The sequence below is a fragment of the Mycena indigotica genome, assembly GCF_014461135.1.
Source record: "Mycena indigotica strain 171206Taipei chromosome Unknown Mind.scaff0003, whole genome shotgun sequence".
Taxonomy (NCBI): domain Eukaryota; kingdom Fungi; phylum Basidiomycota; class Agaricomycetes; order Agaricales; family Mycenaceae; genus Mycena; species Mycena indigotica.
Window position 1 is genome coordinate 1,533,256 of NW_023503002.1, and position 15,845 is coordinate 1,549,100.

Below are 15,845 nucleotides of genomic sequence, written 5' to 3' on the forward strand. Positions count from 1 at the left end.
AATTCTAGACGATATCATTAATTATAACTAGCAACTATACATAGAAACTTACTGCACTAGTTTTTGAATCAGTATAATGCGCGTGGTCTTGGTTCAAGAACACATCACATCACGTGGTCGCCAACTTTTGCCCAACGCGACCATGTCGCGCCCACCAAATGTCGCCAAACCCAACTCCAATTGGGATCCAGTCCTACTTATATCTCAAGTACTGTCTTGATTACTCGTTTTCCCTTTCTGACTCAACCTAGATTGTCTCTATGCAAAGCTTGCACTACGTTACCCTAGCATTGTGTGTTCCACCTTTGCTCAGTCTCTTCGCTGAACCTGGGTCCTTAAAATACGAGGGCGGCGCCGCCAATGTTGGTGGGTGTGAAATGATGAACCATTTCAGTGTGCTGACCCATTCTGGGTAGGAATGGTAATGGATTGGAGGGAAATGGCGGGTAGGCCGACAGTGCGGGGTATGCAAGGGGAGGAGCGTTGGAATTCCTATACGGGCGTATGGAGTGGAGGGCGGAAGATCGGCTCCGGTCTTCGCACTGACCAATGGGACGGTCGGATAGATCCTATGCGTGGTTGGGTCATTGCTTTCTGCTGGCTGGTTGCTTGTTCTGCCGAGTACGCCAATCGACTTGCGCTCCAACTCACCTCATCTTTATCTAGCATATACTACCTCTTCGTTTTAATTCGACGACCACGACTCATCCTCGACTTTGCATTGACACTGGTGTTTAACCATCTCGTCCTAACGACCTACTATTCTGCATCCCTGCCGACTTCTTTGTTTTTCTGGCTTGTCATGCTAGCTGGGTCTGCCTTAATGATCATCGTGGCCGAGCAACTTTGTGTTCGACGGGAAATGAACGAGGGTCTGAAAGTTGCAATAGTGCACGCCGATGACGAGGCTGAGGAGATGGAAATGGGGTTATTGCCTCACGAGACTGAACAAACAGCGGGATAATTACTGACCTTGATTTTGTATTTTTAGTTAGACATCGATTCCAGTCGGCTGATCAAGTGACCAACTCGGTTTTCTTTTCTCCCCCTGCTTCCATGCCACTGCACCTTGGCAATGGCAGTAAAGCGCTCTTGTCTCAGCCACCAACATGTAGTGTGTCTCCGATGTGTTGTCAGTGCATGAACCCCAGACTTGTAGCTCCACTAATCATGATATCGACGACCTCCCCGAACTTCAACTCCGCCAACCCTTCCTGTGGGGACCTTCTGCCTAAAAGAAGCGCTACCGACGACTCCTTTTATCTCATCCGTCTGCGATCCTGAAAACTCGAGGCTCGGCTGTAAGCTCACATTGCAAACACGATGATAATCTTGGTCGGCTCTTGGAGTCAAACAAAAACAGCAAATTTTTGTCGCCTTATGCTCCTAAACCTTCGTCCACGAGAGAAAGTCGACTCCCATTTTTGACCATGATCGACCCGTGGTATCCCGGTTTTTTTTCGTGGCTTGTCCGTTCTCCTCTCGAGGCAAAACTACTTTTGGGATCACCGAAATGATCTTTGCTTTGCCGTCGCGCAATTGGATCCTAGCTAGGCTTGGGCGGACGCACAGTTATGTCCGGGTGGGTGTAATCCCAGCTCACCTTTCACTCTGCTCCCCCTTGATCCTCGGGTACATGGTTTGTCTGATACCAACTTGTTCAATTCCATCTCCGCAACACGCTCGTTCAGCCAAACTACGGAGATACCTCGCGAAGGACGGTGTCAACGTAATTAATCAACCGCTCCCGACTAAAACCGAAAGCGTGTGGGGATGTGTACGGCAGACGGTCCGCCAATTACCGACCTTGACCTCGTTTCGTCCCTCTCAGTGGCACCGTTTTCATTTCTCAAGCAGCAAGCAAGCAATTCCATATCGCTAGTTGGCTATGTTTCACCTCTTGACGTTGTTGAGCCAGTGACGTCTACGTGCATATTGAACGCCACTTCCCAAGACATGGTAGCATTCGACACGCCGTGCTTTGTTGACTCTCATCCACGCCAACTGCCTGTGCCAACAACCTAGGTTGATCTGATGACATGAGAGGCAACAACCGCAAGTGGCCTTCAAGTCCCGGGCGATTCCAAGCAAGAGGCTTCAATTGTGTCCTAATCGATTTGGTCCGGTGGATAGAACCGGGATCAACCCTCTCAAGATGTGATCATTCCTTTATGCGGAATATGCCCCCTAAATTCGGGACCGGGTTCGAGTTATTCTGGTACGAGGAACTGTATCGAGCCAGTCTCTGCGGTCATCCGACAATCTGATTGTCTCAGCAGCGCGCTTGCCAACTAATAATTGTTGAACGAAGGTCAGAAGTTGGCGCAGTACAAAACTGCTGTAGAGCTTCTCAATGTTGAAGGTCAGAGGTCTGTTGTAAAATGGAAGAAGCGCTGATTGACGCCCTCGACTGGTAGTGTAGGGACACTTGCCACCAACTCTAGAGATCGATACAAGCCTCGACGGACAACTGCGAGCCAGTTTCCACCTTGTTGTTTGCATGCAGGTGAATGATTACGGAGCTAACCGACGCGAACAAGCCTACAGAAGACAAAACGCGCTGGTTAAACCATCGATAAAGTCGTCATGTCGGTCCGGGGACTATAAACAGGTAGACAGTGGTGATTCGTGCCGCAGTCCGGTTCACCTGGGAGCGCCCACATAGCCCCACGACTAGCGCCATGTTTTCGGTTCAAGTCATCAGATGTCGGCCCAGGCCGCGTGGGCCGGAAACTAATGGATCAGCACGGGAGGGCGAAACGTTACCGGGTGTTGAATCCCAGGAATACGGCACGACAATTAGCATTTGAACCACTCATTCATATCGACAAGATAGAGATGAACAAGTGTTGATGATGCTCATTGAACGTTGCTGGGGTCCGCGGTTGTTAGTGGGCAACCAGTCGGGAAACGTGGTAATAGTTGCGGTCAGTCGCAGTCAGACTCGTTATTTCCAATAGAGCTTGGCTGTCGAGTGATTCCCACTGACGGTGCCAATGCTCACTTTATTCTCATCGTCAGTGAGTCGGAGGTTGTAGTGCTCGAGTGTGAGCCTAAGTGGGAAAGGTACCAGAAACGTAAACAGAGTGCAGCGCACGAAGAGAAAGGAGGTCCAAAAGAGACGCAATGAGTCAAATAAATCTGAGATTGGGATCTCGTTAAGCGTCAGCCCTGCATTTGTATAACCACGAGGCGGGACATCCGAAGTCCTCTTAAAGCCGAAATCAGCTCGGTCGCTTATTCTTGGTTGGCTCTTGACTCCATTCCACCATGAACGTCCTTACAAGCATGCTCTCCCCGCTGGGCATGGGCTCCGGCACCGTCCAGGACACTCTCGTGCGTCCATTCTATTTTGGTTTACTCTATAGGTAGCTTATGGGCCCATAGAAACTTGTAGTCATTGGCGGAACGATGGAGACTGCCCGCCGAGCCTCTGTCTCAGCGTGGAATGGGTTTGTGGACTGTAAGTACGCGTCCTGGCCACGCGTTTCGCTGTTAACAAGTCAAACCAAACAGCTTTCTTCCTGACCGCCCATTTCTCTGAAGAGGACTACCCTTATGACTGGTATGAAGTGGCTGACTGACCGACTGACAATCAATCTGAATGTATTTCGTAGGCTGATGCATTGGTTGTCGAAGCAGCCAGCTTGGGGTCGGAGTCGCGAATTCGAGATTACGACTCGTTCAGCGGGACGGGGAATGAACACTTCGACCACTGCTGATTTACAAGAAGAGGAAGAGGACGAAAGTGACGCCTTGGAGCACGGCAGAAAACGCCGACTTGTGGCATTCATGCCGTCTTTGGGTGAGTGGGTCCCGTTACATGTCACATCACGCTAATGTCTGCATCAAGACACCACCCACACTATCTACTACGTGAGTCTCACCACACACACACAAGCACAAGCACTGCCGCTCATTTACTCTCTAGCGTGGCCACTGGCTTAGGGTATGTTGTCTGGTATTCATTTCGGGCCACATATCAATCTCCGCTCCCCCATTAGATTACGCGAACCAAGCGGTATCCGGATTACGGAGGAGCCTCTCTCAAGATCAGGTACACCTTATTGGTCCTCTCTTCCCCCGTGTTTACCTGCATTCCGACAGTGTCGTGGCTCGCAACAATGACATCCTCAAGAAACTTGTCTTGGAGGCCCGAAGGGATTATGAAAAGGACGCCGAGCATCGAGTTCACATCTTCCTTGCTGACCCGTGCGTGATTTTTTCATTGGTACTCGTCAGTTTCTTACAATTAATGACAGCACTTATGGCTGTTGGAGATGGAATGGTGCTCGTCAGAAGCGGCCAATGAGCTCTATTGTTCTCCAACCTGGGGTAAAAGAGATGTTGTTGGCTGACTGTAAAGATTTCTTGTGTTCAGAGGAGTGGTATGCTGAACGCGGTGCGTCATCATGCTTTCCCCTCCGTCCTTTCTGACTCCTCCAAATAGGAATTCCCTACCGTCGCGGGCTTCTTTTGCATGGAGTTCCTGGAAGCGGCAAGACCTCTCTCATCCACTCGTTGGCAGGTGAGCTGGGTCTAGATATCTACGTCGTATCGCTTTCTGCCAAGGGGTCAGTTGCATTTCCTCCACACGACCATCTATTCTGAAAAGTTTCCAGAATGAGCGACAACACTCTGACCACCTTGATGGGTAACGTTCCCTCGAGGTGTATTGTCCTCCTAGAGGACCTTGACGCTGCCTTTACGCGCTCTGTCAGTCGTGATGCCAACTCAACGGGCACCCCAACTTCCACCACAACCAGTACATCGAGCACTGCGAAGGATAAAGAGGCTGAGTCTGACGGATCTACTCTTAGTTTGAGTGGCCTTTTGAACAGTCTAGACGGTGTTGCCGCTGCTGAAGGCCGGTTCGTTCATATCCTTTCCTGTTCAGGCACTCGCTGACAGAATTTCATAGTCTTCTCTTCGCCACAACGAACCATATTGAGCGCCTCGACCCGGCCCTTAGTCGGCCCGGTCGTATGGATGTCTGGGTGAACTTTACCAATGCCACGAAGTGGCAGGCCGAGGGAATCTTCAAATGCTTCTTCCCTTCCGCCAGCGTCACCGCCTCTGATGAGAAAGCCGATCAACAGCCTTCCGTTGATATTTCACAGAAGAATCTTCCACTTCCTCGCAGAAAACGTGCTCAACATGCCATTCCATTGCTGAGTGAAACTGAGATCGATGAGCTCGCCAAGCGCTTCGCCGAGGCTATTCCTGAAGATGAGCTAAGTGTGCGTCGCTTTATTTTGCTCCAGTCTGTTGATATATCTAATGACCAAACAGGTTGCTGCCTTGCAAGGTTATCTTCTTAAGAACAAGACTCGTCCACGTGAGTGCGTCGATGAAGTCGGCGTGTGGATCATCCAAGAACGCGAAACCCGGGAGAAACTGAAGAAAGAAAAAGCCGAGGTCTCTTTTCCTCCTGGGTCCGAGATGAGATCAACTTGATACTGACGTGATTGACTTTTATAGCGCGAAGCCAAGGAAAAGCTCGAGGCGGAAGAGAAGGAAAAGAAGGAGGTCTGTATTTGAACCTGTTGTGAGTGAACTCCGCTGATCGTTGCACAGAAGGAAGAGAAGGCAGTGAAAGAGGTGCATTCATTCATATGTTGATGCGGCATTGTCTGATCGACGTGGTTCAGAAAGAGCAACAAGAGCTTAAAGCGGTTCGTCTATCTCTAGCGCTCGAGTCGTTACTTAACTAACGCTTTTTGAAGAAACTTGAAGCTGAAGAGGCTCTTCTCAAATTGAGAACAGCTGCTGTGGCTGTCGTGCCCGCTGCATCCACTGCATCTGTCACCACTGAACCCCCTGCAGTCACATCCCCTTCCACTGACTCCACCGCAGAGCCAGTTGTCGTAGCCCCTGTTGTTGGGACTTCACCCTCACCAGCTCCGGCAATGAGCAGAACCGAGTCGACTGACTCTTCAGGATCAACCTCCAGCTCAGACTCGGAAACGACGTCTGGTGCTGAGGCGGACACTGAGTCAGTCACTTCCGAGGAAGAGCCTGATGCGAATACGGCCGATGTCTCCTCCAACACCAAGGAGAAATGGGTGGCCGTCAAGCCACAAAGCGTTGCTGTGTCTGACGCAACACCAGAGCCATCACCGTCTGAGACCACCATCGAAGCATCGTAAAGTGCTCTCCACACCTTTGCGTGAACACTCTCGGACTGCATAAGGCTTGGTCCCCCTTCCCAAATATGGGATGCCGTCGGTCACACGCATTGCCCTCTGCCGTTCTTCTGTTGTGGCTCTTTCCTCGGTCGTCTCGTCTGTGTGATTCCGGGTTCGTTCTCGTGCTTGTTTGATAGATACTACTACTTAGCTAGAATGAATGGCATATCGTTTAGTGGCAATGGCTTGGTTCGGATTCTAGAGCGAGAGCGTATATTAAAGCCAGTAAAAATGCGTGAGGTTGTCGTGCGTGGGTTACGTAAAATAAACCAAAAAAAAAAGAAAATCTATGTTGGCTTCACATTCACGTCTGAAAGTGTTTTGAATGCCTCTTTGTAGGCGTCTAACAATGCCTTGACACGAGCCCGTTCTGCCACCAGGCCCTCGTCTTCGTGGAGCATTTCCTGGAAGAGCTGTGGCTTGTACAATGACGCAACTAGGCGGTTCTGGACATGATATGCGGTGTGGTTGACTAAAAGGTGCATGATGGCCTTGGGCACCAGGTCTTGGATACTTTGGCGGACGATGCCAAAATACGACGCAATCAACGAGCGAATGAGATTCGTCTCCATCTCTTCCCGCAGCGTCAGATGATTCCCTTCTGAAGGTATCTGTGCAGATTTGTCAGCATTTCGTCGCGCGATCAAGATGAAGAAAATTCACCGCTTCAATGTGTTTCCCGAGGCTCTTCATATCGAAGGCAGCATTTGAGCCATCAGCTCGTTGCGCTGAGTTTAACCCGGATGCGATGGCCATCATGGTTGTACCCTCCCCGCCAGACACATCCCGCCCAGTTGGAACAACGCTTGTCCCACTCCCGCTTGCTCGTGGCTGATGATTTGCTGCCGAGCTTGACACAGGCCCCGTCCCGTTTTGGCCAAAGAAGTAGTTTAAGAATGTCTCGCGTGCAGAGGGGGGCGACCCGCGATGGGTTTGGGTTTGAGCCACGGCTGAATGCGGCCTTTGAGTGACAACTTTTCGCGCCGCTGCTGATGGAACAGGTGCAGTAACCGGTGTAGAGCCTCCGGTTGATGTCCTTCCGCGATCGTGTAATGTTGAGGAAACCGACCGCTCGTTGCCTCGAGATGAAGGGAACATCCCGTTTGGTAGACCATTTTCGTCGGACGAGTCAGGCTCGTCGTCAGTGCCGGTACCATTTGTTGGCTCGGTCGAGGCAGGTCGCAATGGTGCTTGACGAGATGGCGGGGAGCTCGCTTGTTGGGCAGCCACAGCTGAGCCAGAGATAAATGCGGGGTGGTTGGTGTTTATGTAAGCTGCCTGGATGGCGATGAGACTTTGTGTATATTCAGATGTTGGCCCAAGGCGTTCTCGTAACAATTCGGAAACGACTTCTATCAGCTTTGCATGTAAACCAGGGAATCGCTGTAGTTCCTAAGTGCGCTGTCAGTTGTTTTTCATGACCTCGGCAATCTGACCACACCGTGCTTGTGCAGTTGTGACATATTTTGACGAGCTCTTCGTAGACAAGTTCTACACAGCGTAAACTTGGTGCTTCCAAGAGCTTGATTTGAGGTTTGACTAGGAGATCAAACGCAATTTCAGGAACGAATAAGCTTGGGCGCGGTCCTGTTGAGTTTCGAATGGCAGTGCGTATATCCTGGTTCTCGAGATTATCGGTGGCGTCGATCGAGTCAAGGGCCAGACCGAAAACGTCGTTGAAAATGTAATATATTCGAGCGCCGCCAGACAACTCTTTGGTTGACACGTCGACTTTTGTGCCCTCGATGGAGGCAACAAAGTCCCGTGCAAATTGGGTCATGAGTCGGAGAATCAATGCTCCTTGCTGGTTCTGGTCACCGAAGCTATCTGAGTCGCCGAAAGAATTAAGCTCCTGTTGAGCCTGGCCCATGAGTGTGTTGAGTCGTGCCTTCATGTCCGGGAGCTTGTCGCGAATATGATTCATTAGAACCTCCGTGCCATGAGCGTTGAAATTGCCACTTTCAATGAACACACCTGATTCAATGTGCGCGCCAGATACTTCGTGCCATTCTTATGGGCTATATTCCTATATGCAGAATGGTTTTTGAAGAACTCCGTCTCACTATCAAGCGCTGCAGACATCGACTTTTCGCCAATGATGTCCTGTTGACTTCGATTGACAACCCCGATGAAACCGAGCTTGAGAGGGTAGACGCGCCCAGTAAGAATGTCAAGCGCGTTTGTGCCTGCATCCATCAAATCAAGCTTGCTGAGTATACCGATTGTGCGTCGCCCCTGCGGGTCAACTTGGCGCGCAAGCTTAAGAGATTCTGAGTTGGCGAGGTCGACATTGGCAGGGGAGACAGCCAAGATGACACTATGACGACAATTACTGAGTGGCTTCCAAGTTTAGTCGTCGCCACGCACCTATTAGGTTTGGAAATATAGTCGGTGACGAGGTTTCGTATTTGGCGCTCGATGTCGCTCGGTTGGTCACCGACAGGAATCTTTCGAAGGAGTTCAACAAAGGACAATAAACAGCCAAAGCGCAAACACACACCTTGGTCAATCCAGGCAAATCCACTAGTGTCAAATCCAGGACGTCTGGACTATATATCCTCAATGAAATGGGAAGCTTGCTGACACCCTTGTTCTGCCCAGCGACCCGGAATGTCTCTTGTTCGATTTCCTTCCGAATCTCGCCAAAGTCGGTGAACTTTTTGTCAATGTGAAGGAATTGGCCCCACTCTCGAAAGGTGGGGCTGCCTGGTGTGTCCGTAGCGGTTGATTCAGGAGTGTGAATAAGCTGGAGCACAAGCGGTCGCCGTGTTACAATCCCCTGGCCTCGGGGGAGAAAGTCGCGACCGACAATCCTAAAAAAGTTGTTTGTAACTTTGGTTGAAAGTGAATACTTAGCAACTCACGTTTCGAGTACACTTGACTTGCCCGCAGATTGGCTTCCCACCTATATCGGGCCAAGTCATTCTTTTGAAAAGGTTTTTGTGTGGAAAAGACTTGCGACTACAAGCTGGGGCATGTCTAGCTCACCACCTAGAGAACCACATTGAACAAAAGGAAATGCAAAGGTAGTACTGCAGCCAACCCAGGTTGCTAAACGTGTCTTGAAGCTTGTTCACGAGCTTTATGAGGTCGGTGTCCATGATGGACAGAAGAAAGAAACGCGTCCGGCCAACTCAACGCGTCGTCACGGCACCAAAAACTCGATCACTATAATTACTTGGCCAGTGAACTACATGGAATTCAAAAAATTGAGTAGTTCTGCTCTGTTTGCATCCCCTTCCTTATCCTTCTTTACCTTGAGCTTGATCTATGTGGCGTTTCAGTACACAATTGAACGACAAGGGGGACAGTCATGACCTTTTTGCCAGTTAAAACACTACGCCGCTCTTCCTTGTCTTTCTTTCGCTCCTTTCGACGTTTACGGTGTTTTCTGTCCTCTTCATCCGAACGCGATTCGTCACGACTCTTGCGTTTACGCTTTGAATGATGCTCAGTGTCGCTTTCCTACGATTCCACCAGAAACAACATCTTGCAAGGTGAATATATCTCCACTTCACTGGATGCTGGAAGGCGTACCGATGTGGCATCCCTTCTTCGCCGTTCTCTACTTCGACTGCGGGTATAGCGGCGCTAACAAATTCTGGATTAGAGATTATTTGCAGCAGCCAATATAACGCACTGGACGGCGCTCGGGACTTGTACTACGGGAACGACTTCTGTGACGCCGACTGCTGGTGGAAGGCGATTGACCTCGTCGACTGTGGCTGACTGAGCCGTGTTCCCGGTGCCTTTCCCTGCTCTAAAACCATTCGGAAATGGCGTGGATGTGAACGAAAAGCGTGCTTACGGATTCAATTCGACGCGAGGAAGATGTTTCGTGGTTTGGCTGGGGGCCGGTAGTCCGTTCTTTATGACAAGAGTCGCCCAAAGTAGTCAATGAATGAAAGATTCGAGGTCAGGCAGAAGGTGAGATTCACGGGCAATAACAATAGGTGTCAATGCCTCACCAGAGGGAGGCGCAGTTTGGTCCCAGCGTGAAGTGTATCCCATCACAGTGGCCGAACAAAACGAAAGCCCACAGCGATAGCGTGACCTCACACAAAGTGTCTCTTGTCCTTTGACCCCTCCCATTATTCTCCAATGAACCGACCTGTTGTGGCTACCCGATCCGCTCGAATCACTCCTTCCGCCGTTACGAGTACTCGGACCCCAATCTCAAACGAGGGTCAATGGACTCGCAGCAAGTCGCGCTCGCCTTCTCGACATGGCGCTGGTACTCGTTTGGACCCATTCAATGTAGATGCGTCTTCAAACACGGGACAACCCTCAGTCAAACGAAAGCGGTCCCTTAACTCTGTTGGGAACAGTAATTCACCTGTCATCATGGACGACGTTGACCGTGGGCAACGAATCAAGTCCAAACCACTCCTGCATCGCACAATGCCTCCTTCTGCCTCCTCTTCGCGACCTCGTAAAGACAGAGAGACCTCTGCCAGACCACGGAGTCATCTCGATAGCTCACATCACACCCAGCAACTTCCCACCGTCAACCCGACAATACGCCAGGTCGACACCAACACAACCAAAGAGCGTCAGGACGTGGCCACTGCTATAGAATTCGAGCGCATGCGCAAAGAGCTAGAAACGCTCAAGAAAGAGAGTAAAAAACAAGCGAAAAAGCAGAATAAGGTTTGCCATCCTCCTTTCAACTTCATTCGTGCCTACAAACTCTTTTTGCAGACTATCGAGGACCTTAAGGCACAGCTAGCTGCGGAGAAACTCGTCTGTATCCTCTTTTCCGTGCTTATCGCCTGTCTAAACCCTTATAGAGCCGAGAACAACAAGAAAGGGCTCTCACTGTTGTTTCGACCAAACTTTCCAAAAACGAGCAACTCGTTCAAACGATAGAGTCTTCCCTACAATGTCAAATCTGTATTGAACTACTCTCACGGCCTCATCTGTGCGTTTTCCGTCCAGTGTTGGCGAATTCATTTGAGACACCTCTTTAGCCTCGTGCCATGTGGCCATATCTTCTGCTCTGGCTGTCTGGAGCAATGGTTCCGTGCCGCACCAGCAGGAGAAGACGAGGACGATGACATGGGTGATGATTTTTTGCTTCATCGCGAAAAGAAATGCCCTACATGTCGTGCAAGGGTGGTAAGACGGCCAGTTCCTACTTTTATTGTCAAGGATGTCGTCAACACACTGCGGCCAACCCCTCCTTCCGCTGGTACTGAAAACGATCCATGGAAGGGATTATTCTTGGAAGACTATGATTCAGACGGCAGTAACGACGATGAAGACATGGAAGATTATGATGGGTATTCTGATGGCGGATCAGAAGATGCCCACGCTGCCGTGTTCGGCCACTGGCCCAGAGATGAGCTCGCTGCGTTGATGTTTGGCGCCAATCCGCTGGCTGGATACTACGGCTCGAACAGCGGCAGCGATGATGGCATGGGTCACGGCTCTGAAGACGACGAGTCTGGCTCGGGCTCCGAAAACGAGGATGATGACGAAGTTTACTCAGACGCTGAAGAAGAATTGTTTGCGGCCCCTGTCGACCGTACCATCTGGCCCCAACACAATGTCCAAGACGCTTTGCATATCGGAGCAATCAACAACAACCCATGGTATCCACCACTCGCTTTCCAAGAGGAAGAACTAGAAGAGATCCAGCCCCGGCGGAGGAGGCGTAACGGTTGGAACTGATTCGCACTGTGCCTTTTATTACAAGTCTTGGGGTTAGCAATGCATGTATTATCATTATTGACAGTCTTTTTAAGAACACGATAATGCCTCGGTTACTGGTTCCTGCCCAGTTTGGTGCGCTTGAACAACGAGAGCCTCCGCAAAAGCGCTGAATTCACTTCGACGACAGGTTCGACCAGGCTATGGGCGTCAGTCAACTGATAATTGCAGGGGTAATGCTCACCTTGAATGCATATATCACCGTTTGAAGCGTGGTAGAGTCGCCTTCTACGGACTCTTTGAGAATGACGCGCAAGACACCCTCACGGGCATCAAACGTGCATCGCAAAGCTCCGTGTATCCGCGTGTTCATCGCCACTTGCCAGAGTGGCTCGCGACGGAATACTAGGAATTTCAGTTTATAATCACAACAAATATTGTCTGTAGGACATACGCAGCCTCTTATTCCCGCTCACTTTATGCAGTAAGAGCTTCAGAGAGCCTGGTACTGCGCTCGAGAAAGCTGCGTCGCCACGCTTAACAAACAAAGTCAATCCCCGAAGAGATAGCAATGCAGATTCGTCCTCTTCGCCAGTCGTTGGTGGCGGCTCTAAAGTGGAGTGTTAGACAAGCCGCTGCTTTTGACCGAGGCCTACTGACGGGAAGTAGATGGGAGGCAGGCATTCGGAGTCGCTGCAGCGATGGCATTAGGCTTCTGGTCCGATTCATCCGCAGTTGCGGCAGTACTTTGACTCGTTGCTGCAGCCCAAATGGGTTTGGAGGACACGAGTGTGGATAGATTTGTCGTTGAGCCAGCATTGGCAAAGAAAGGATTGGATGAACCCGCAAATGTGGAAAACGCTGTTGAAGATGCCGAGCTTCGTTGCTAGCAATGATGAGCGCACTTTAGCGACAGAGAGTGTGTATGGTGTGCTCACTGTGGTCGGAAACAAGGGGACAAATCGGGGAGAAGCCGTTGTGCGAGTGAACCCAAATCGGGGCACAACAGCGTCGGATGAAACGGCCTCCGGCGTTGGCGACCTTGGATTTTCTTCCGAGTTCTGTGGCTTTTCACTGGCAAGGGCCTCGGTTGCGGCAGGCTCACTGGAAGACGACTCGAAGCTATTCGCTACATCCGCCTCCAACAGCGCTGGCTTTGCGATCTCGTCTCTGGGTTGGGCTATCTCTACAGCTTGGAATTCTGCATCAGTTGTTGCGCTCGGCTCCGCTTTCTCAGATGGATCTTCTACGATAGGTTCCTGGGTTCAACATTGAGGCTTTCTCGAGTTTGGCGCCGAGGAGAGACTGACAACTACCGACTCCACAACATTCTCTTCTGCTGCGTCGTGGTCGGAAACTGAGCCACCGCGGCGTTTGTTGGGGTAGATGGAATAAAGATTCTTGGAATATATGAGGAGAATGAGACGGTGTGGTAAGTCATCGCAAACCAAAGGATAATCAAGGTCCTGTTCGAAACTCGCCTGAGGAACGGTCTAGATGAATGTTGTAACGTACTGGAACGTCATCGTGAACGGGCTCGCGCTTGCGCTTCAAAGAGACTGGATCTGCTTCGGTAAGGTCTGGTTTATCTTCTGCTTCCTCTTTCGCATCGAGCGAGGCAGCAGAGGTGGAATCAACCAGCGATTGAGCTTGATTGACCGAAGCAGCGCGTGCTCGCCTGTAATTTCGTCTAAGTCATTGAAGTTGAGAAAATCCTGATGGCCATACGAAGGAAGTGGGCGGATTTTACGGGCGAAAGCATAGCCGACGGTTGCTGAGAACGCGGCAAAGCCAGTAAGGACAACGTTCAAGTCAGGGAGCATTTATGGGGGAGTGTTATGTTAAGCGAAGCAATGGGGGGTTATAAGCAAGTCGCGCACAAGACGCGTGATGGCCATAGTCCTCGAGGACTAGATCCATTGAACACGAGGCGACTAAAAACTTACTTATCTCGCACTTTCGCGTTCTGTGATCACCGGTACCGGTACCGGATGGTAAGCAGTTAGCCACCCAATAGCAACGCACTCGTTGACGAAGCTGAGAGAAATTCAGTCGGGATCACGTGGCCTGCTGCTAACGTGTCCCAAATCCCGTCTTTCCCATAAATACGAGAACAGCCGACTGTCTGTTCTTCTCACTCATCCACCATGCGGTATCTTGTTGGCCTTCCCCTTCTACTCCCTCTCGTATCAGCTGGTGTCTTCCCGAAAGACTCCTTAGTTCAGATGCTCGATGCAAAGTCCTTCAAGAAGGCGATGAAGGCCAACAACGTTCGTGTTTTAGTTGGACCTCCCACATAAAGACTCAATAACTCCCGTAGGAATCAAGTATGGTCGCATTTGTCGCTCCTTGGTGTGGAGTGCGTCACTGTCGCTCTCGATCTCTATCCGAACACAGCGCTCATATGTAGGATAGCATTGTCAACGTATGGCGCCAGAGTACAGCAAAGCCGCGCTGGGACTACATCCATTAATACCCTTCTACGCTGTCGATTGCGACGCCGACCAGAACAAGCGTCTATGTGCAGAGCAGGGTGTTCAGGGCTTCCCGACTGTCAAGGTAAGCACCATTCATTCAACTCCCACACGCACTTCTCACACTTCGGAAGATGTTCCCTCGGGGTGACAAAGAAACTCCGGTTACTTACGAGGGCGAACGATCTGCCTCTGCTTTCTATTACTTCGTGACCCGTCGCATCCCCCCCACCTTCACTAAGCTCTACAAGACTCAAGATATTCTCCCATGGATTGAGAAGGTGCCACATCTCGTTGAAATACCCCTGTCTCACGTTAATCCAAATTCTCAGACGAAAGATGAGAAGCGAACCCTTCTACTCACTAAAGACAAGAAGGTCCCTCTGCTCTGGAAAATCCTCTCCAATAAATATGAAGGCAAGATTCAATTCGGTACCCACCGAGACCGCAAGGGAAAATCGTCTGTTGCTCTCGGTTTCGAGGCTGGAGAGAAGAAGCAATCCAAGGTCCTCTTCTACTCGCCCGGCTCAACGAAACCATTCCGATATGAGGGCCTGAACAAATTCGAGTCGCTCAGCAAATTCTTTGATGCCGTACTGGACGGCACAGCGGATCTCACCGTGGCAAATGCTGAGGCCAAAGCAGAGGAGGAGCAATACGAGCCTACCGAAGAGGAGCTAGAGATCCAGCGTAAGCAGGAGGCACAAAGGATGGCTCTGTTACATGGTGGTTTCGCGGACTTGGTCGACTTTGAACAAGCAATCCTCAGTGGTAATGCCGACAGCTATCATGACACAAATGGCTTTGGTTCACCTCCACCATTAAAGAAGAAGAAGAAAGAGGAGGCCGCTACTGAACCAGTCGACAGCGAGCCAGTAGCTGAGAAGGTAGAAGCTGTCCCAACAAATGAGGAGTCCAAGGTCGCAAAGGACGAGGCAGAGTTGTAAGATATGAACACATCTGTACTGATATATTATTGATTTGTTCTGTTGTTAATGGAGGACTCGTTTGCGAAGCAGTCAACTCCCTAAGAACACATTCTCTAGGCATCCAACGCTGAATTAGGAAATTTCTCCTCCGCAAGAGAAAGTGTGATGTCGGACGTATGGCTCCGCTTCATATATACCCACAGTTGATGTGCTAGTAAGGTTTTTAGTCGTCGATATTTCAAGTCAAGAAAACTCACTTTTCGTATTTGTGCCCCATCCAAGCCGTCTTTCGGGGGGAGCGACCATTTCCGCCGCAATTATCTTGCTTGAATATGATGCGAGTGACGCCGACGCCCCCTGTGCCTCTCCTCATCCCGTCCAGGATTTAAGGCCCACACATATATTGGGGGTTGTCGTAGATTGGTGCAGACCGATGATGCGCTGGGGCGTGGCAGCTTCCCAAGTAGAGCTATGGTTGGTTGGAATGGCTTGAGTGGCAAGAGTAGCTACTAGCAGTGGGTTCTGGTAAACGAACTAATCAAGGGCGTCTTGAAAGCAAGTCCAAAAGAGTCAGCGAAGACTTTGCATGATGTCGTTGACGA

General features: G+C 50.4%; 6 protein-coding genes across 6 annotated transcripts; 4 read left to right on the plus strand and 2 right to left on the minus strand.

The window, feature by feature from the left end:
• Window positions 1-114: 114 nt before the first annotated feature.
• On the plus strand, window positions 115-964 carry MIND_00318300 (uncharacterized protein; the record flags this gene model as incomplete). Its single annotated transcript, XM_037360040.1, has 3 exons — window positions 115-208; window positions 252-366; window positions 417-964. The coding sequence occupies exons 1-3, from the start codon at window positions 143-145 to the stop codon at window positions 962-964; spliced, it is 729 nt and encodes a 242-aa protein (XP_037222925.1). The 5' UTR covers window positions 115-142.
• A 2,306-nt stretch (window positions 965-3,270) lies between these two features.
• Window positions 3,271-6,149, plus strand: MIND_00318400 (p-loop containing nucleoside triphosphate hydrolase protein; the record flags this gene model as incomplete). The annotated part of the gene is made up of 17 exons (XM_037360041.1): window positions 3,271-3,336; window positions 3,388-3,463; window positions 3,517-3,565; window positions 3,618-3,805; window positions 3,854-3,876; window positions 3,932-3,949; window positions 4,005-4,057; window positions 4,108-4,212; window positions 4,263-4,402; window positions 4,451-4,574; window positions 4,623-4,871; window positions 4,922-5,240; window positions 5,293-5,418; window positions 5,482-5,529; window positions 5,578-5,601; window positions 5,652-5,675; window positions 5,727-6,149. 17 exons carry the CDS (start codon window positions 3,271-3,273, stop codon window positions 6,147-6,149), a joined length of 2,055 nt encoding a protein of 684 aa, XP_037222926.1.
• Window positions 6,150-6,475: 326 nt separating this feature from the next.
• Window positions 6,476-9,289, minus strand: MIND_00318500 (Dynamin protein; the record flags this gene model as incomplete). Its single annotated transcript, XM_037360042.1, has 9 exons — window positions 6,476-6,799; window positions 6,852-7,580; window positions 7,630-8,118; window positions 8,163-8,505; window positions 8,556-8,635; window positions 8,689-9,001; window positions 9,053-9,093; window positions 9,148-9,179; window positions 9,232-9,289. 9 exons carry the CDS (start codon window positions 9,287-9,289, stop codon window positions 6,476-6,478), a joined length of 2,409 nt encoding a protein of 802 aa, XP_037222927.1.
• Window positions 9,290-10,289: 1,000 nt separating this feature from the next.
• On the plus strand, window positions 10,290-11,861 carry MIND_00318600 (RING finger domain protein; the record flags this gene model as incomplete). The annotated part of the gene is made up of 4 exons (XM_037360043.1): window positions 10,290-10,838; window positions 10,890-10,931; window positions 10,979-11,109; window positions 11,159-11,861. The coding sequence occupies 4 exons, from the start codon at window positions 10,290-10,292 to the stop codon at window positions 11,859-11,861; spliced, it is 1,425 nt and encodes a 474-aa protein (XP_037222928.1).
• Window positions 11,862-11,930: 69 nt separating this feature from the next.
• On the minus strand, window positions 11,931-13,663 carry MIND_00318700 (RanBD1 domain-containing protein; the record flags this gene model as incomplete). The annotated part of the gene is made up of 8 exons (XM_037360044.1): window positions 11,931-12,041; window positions 12,085-12,245; window positions 12,295-12,450; window positions 12,501-12,726; window positions 12,779-13,099; window positions 13,151-13,306; window positions 13,356-13,518; window positions 13,569-13,663. The coding sequence occupies 8 exons, from the start codon at window positions 13,661-13,663 to the stop codon at window positions 11,931-11,933; spliced, it is 1,389 nt and encodes a 462-aa protein (XP_037222929.1).
• A 324-nt stretch (window positions 13,664-13,987) lies between these two features.
• Window positions 13,988-15,261, plus strand: MIND_00318800 (Protein disulfide isomerase; the record flags this gene model as incomplete). Its single annotated transcript, XM_037360045.1, has 5 exons — window positions 13,988-14,110; window positions 14,161-14,199; window positions 14,256-14,399; window positions 14,449-14,595; window positions 14,647-15,261. 5 exons carry the CDS (start codon window positions 13,988-13,990, stop codon window positions 15,259-15,261), a joined length of 1,068 nt encoding a protein of 355 aa, XP_037222930.1.
• Window positions 15,262-15,845: the final 584 nt, after the last annotated feature.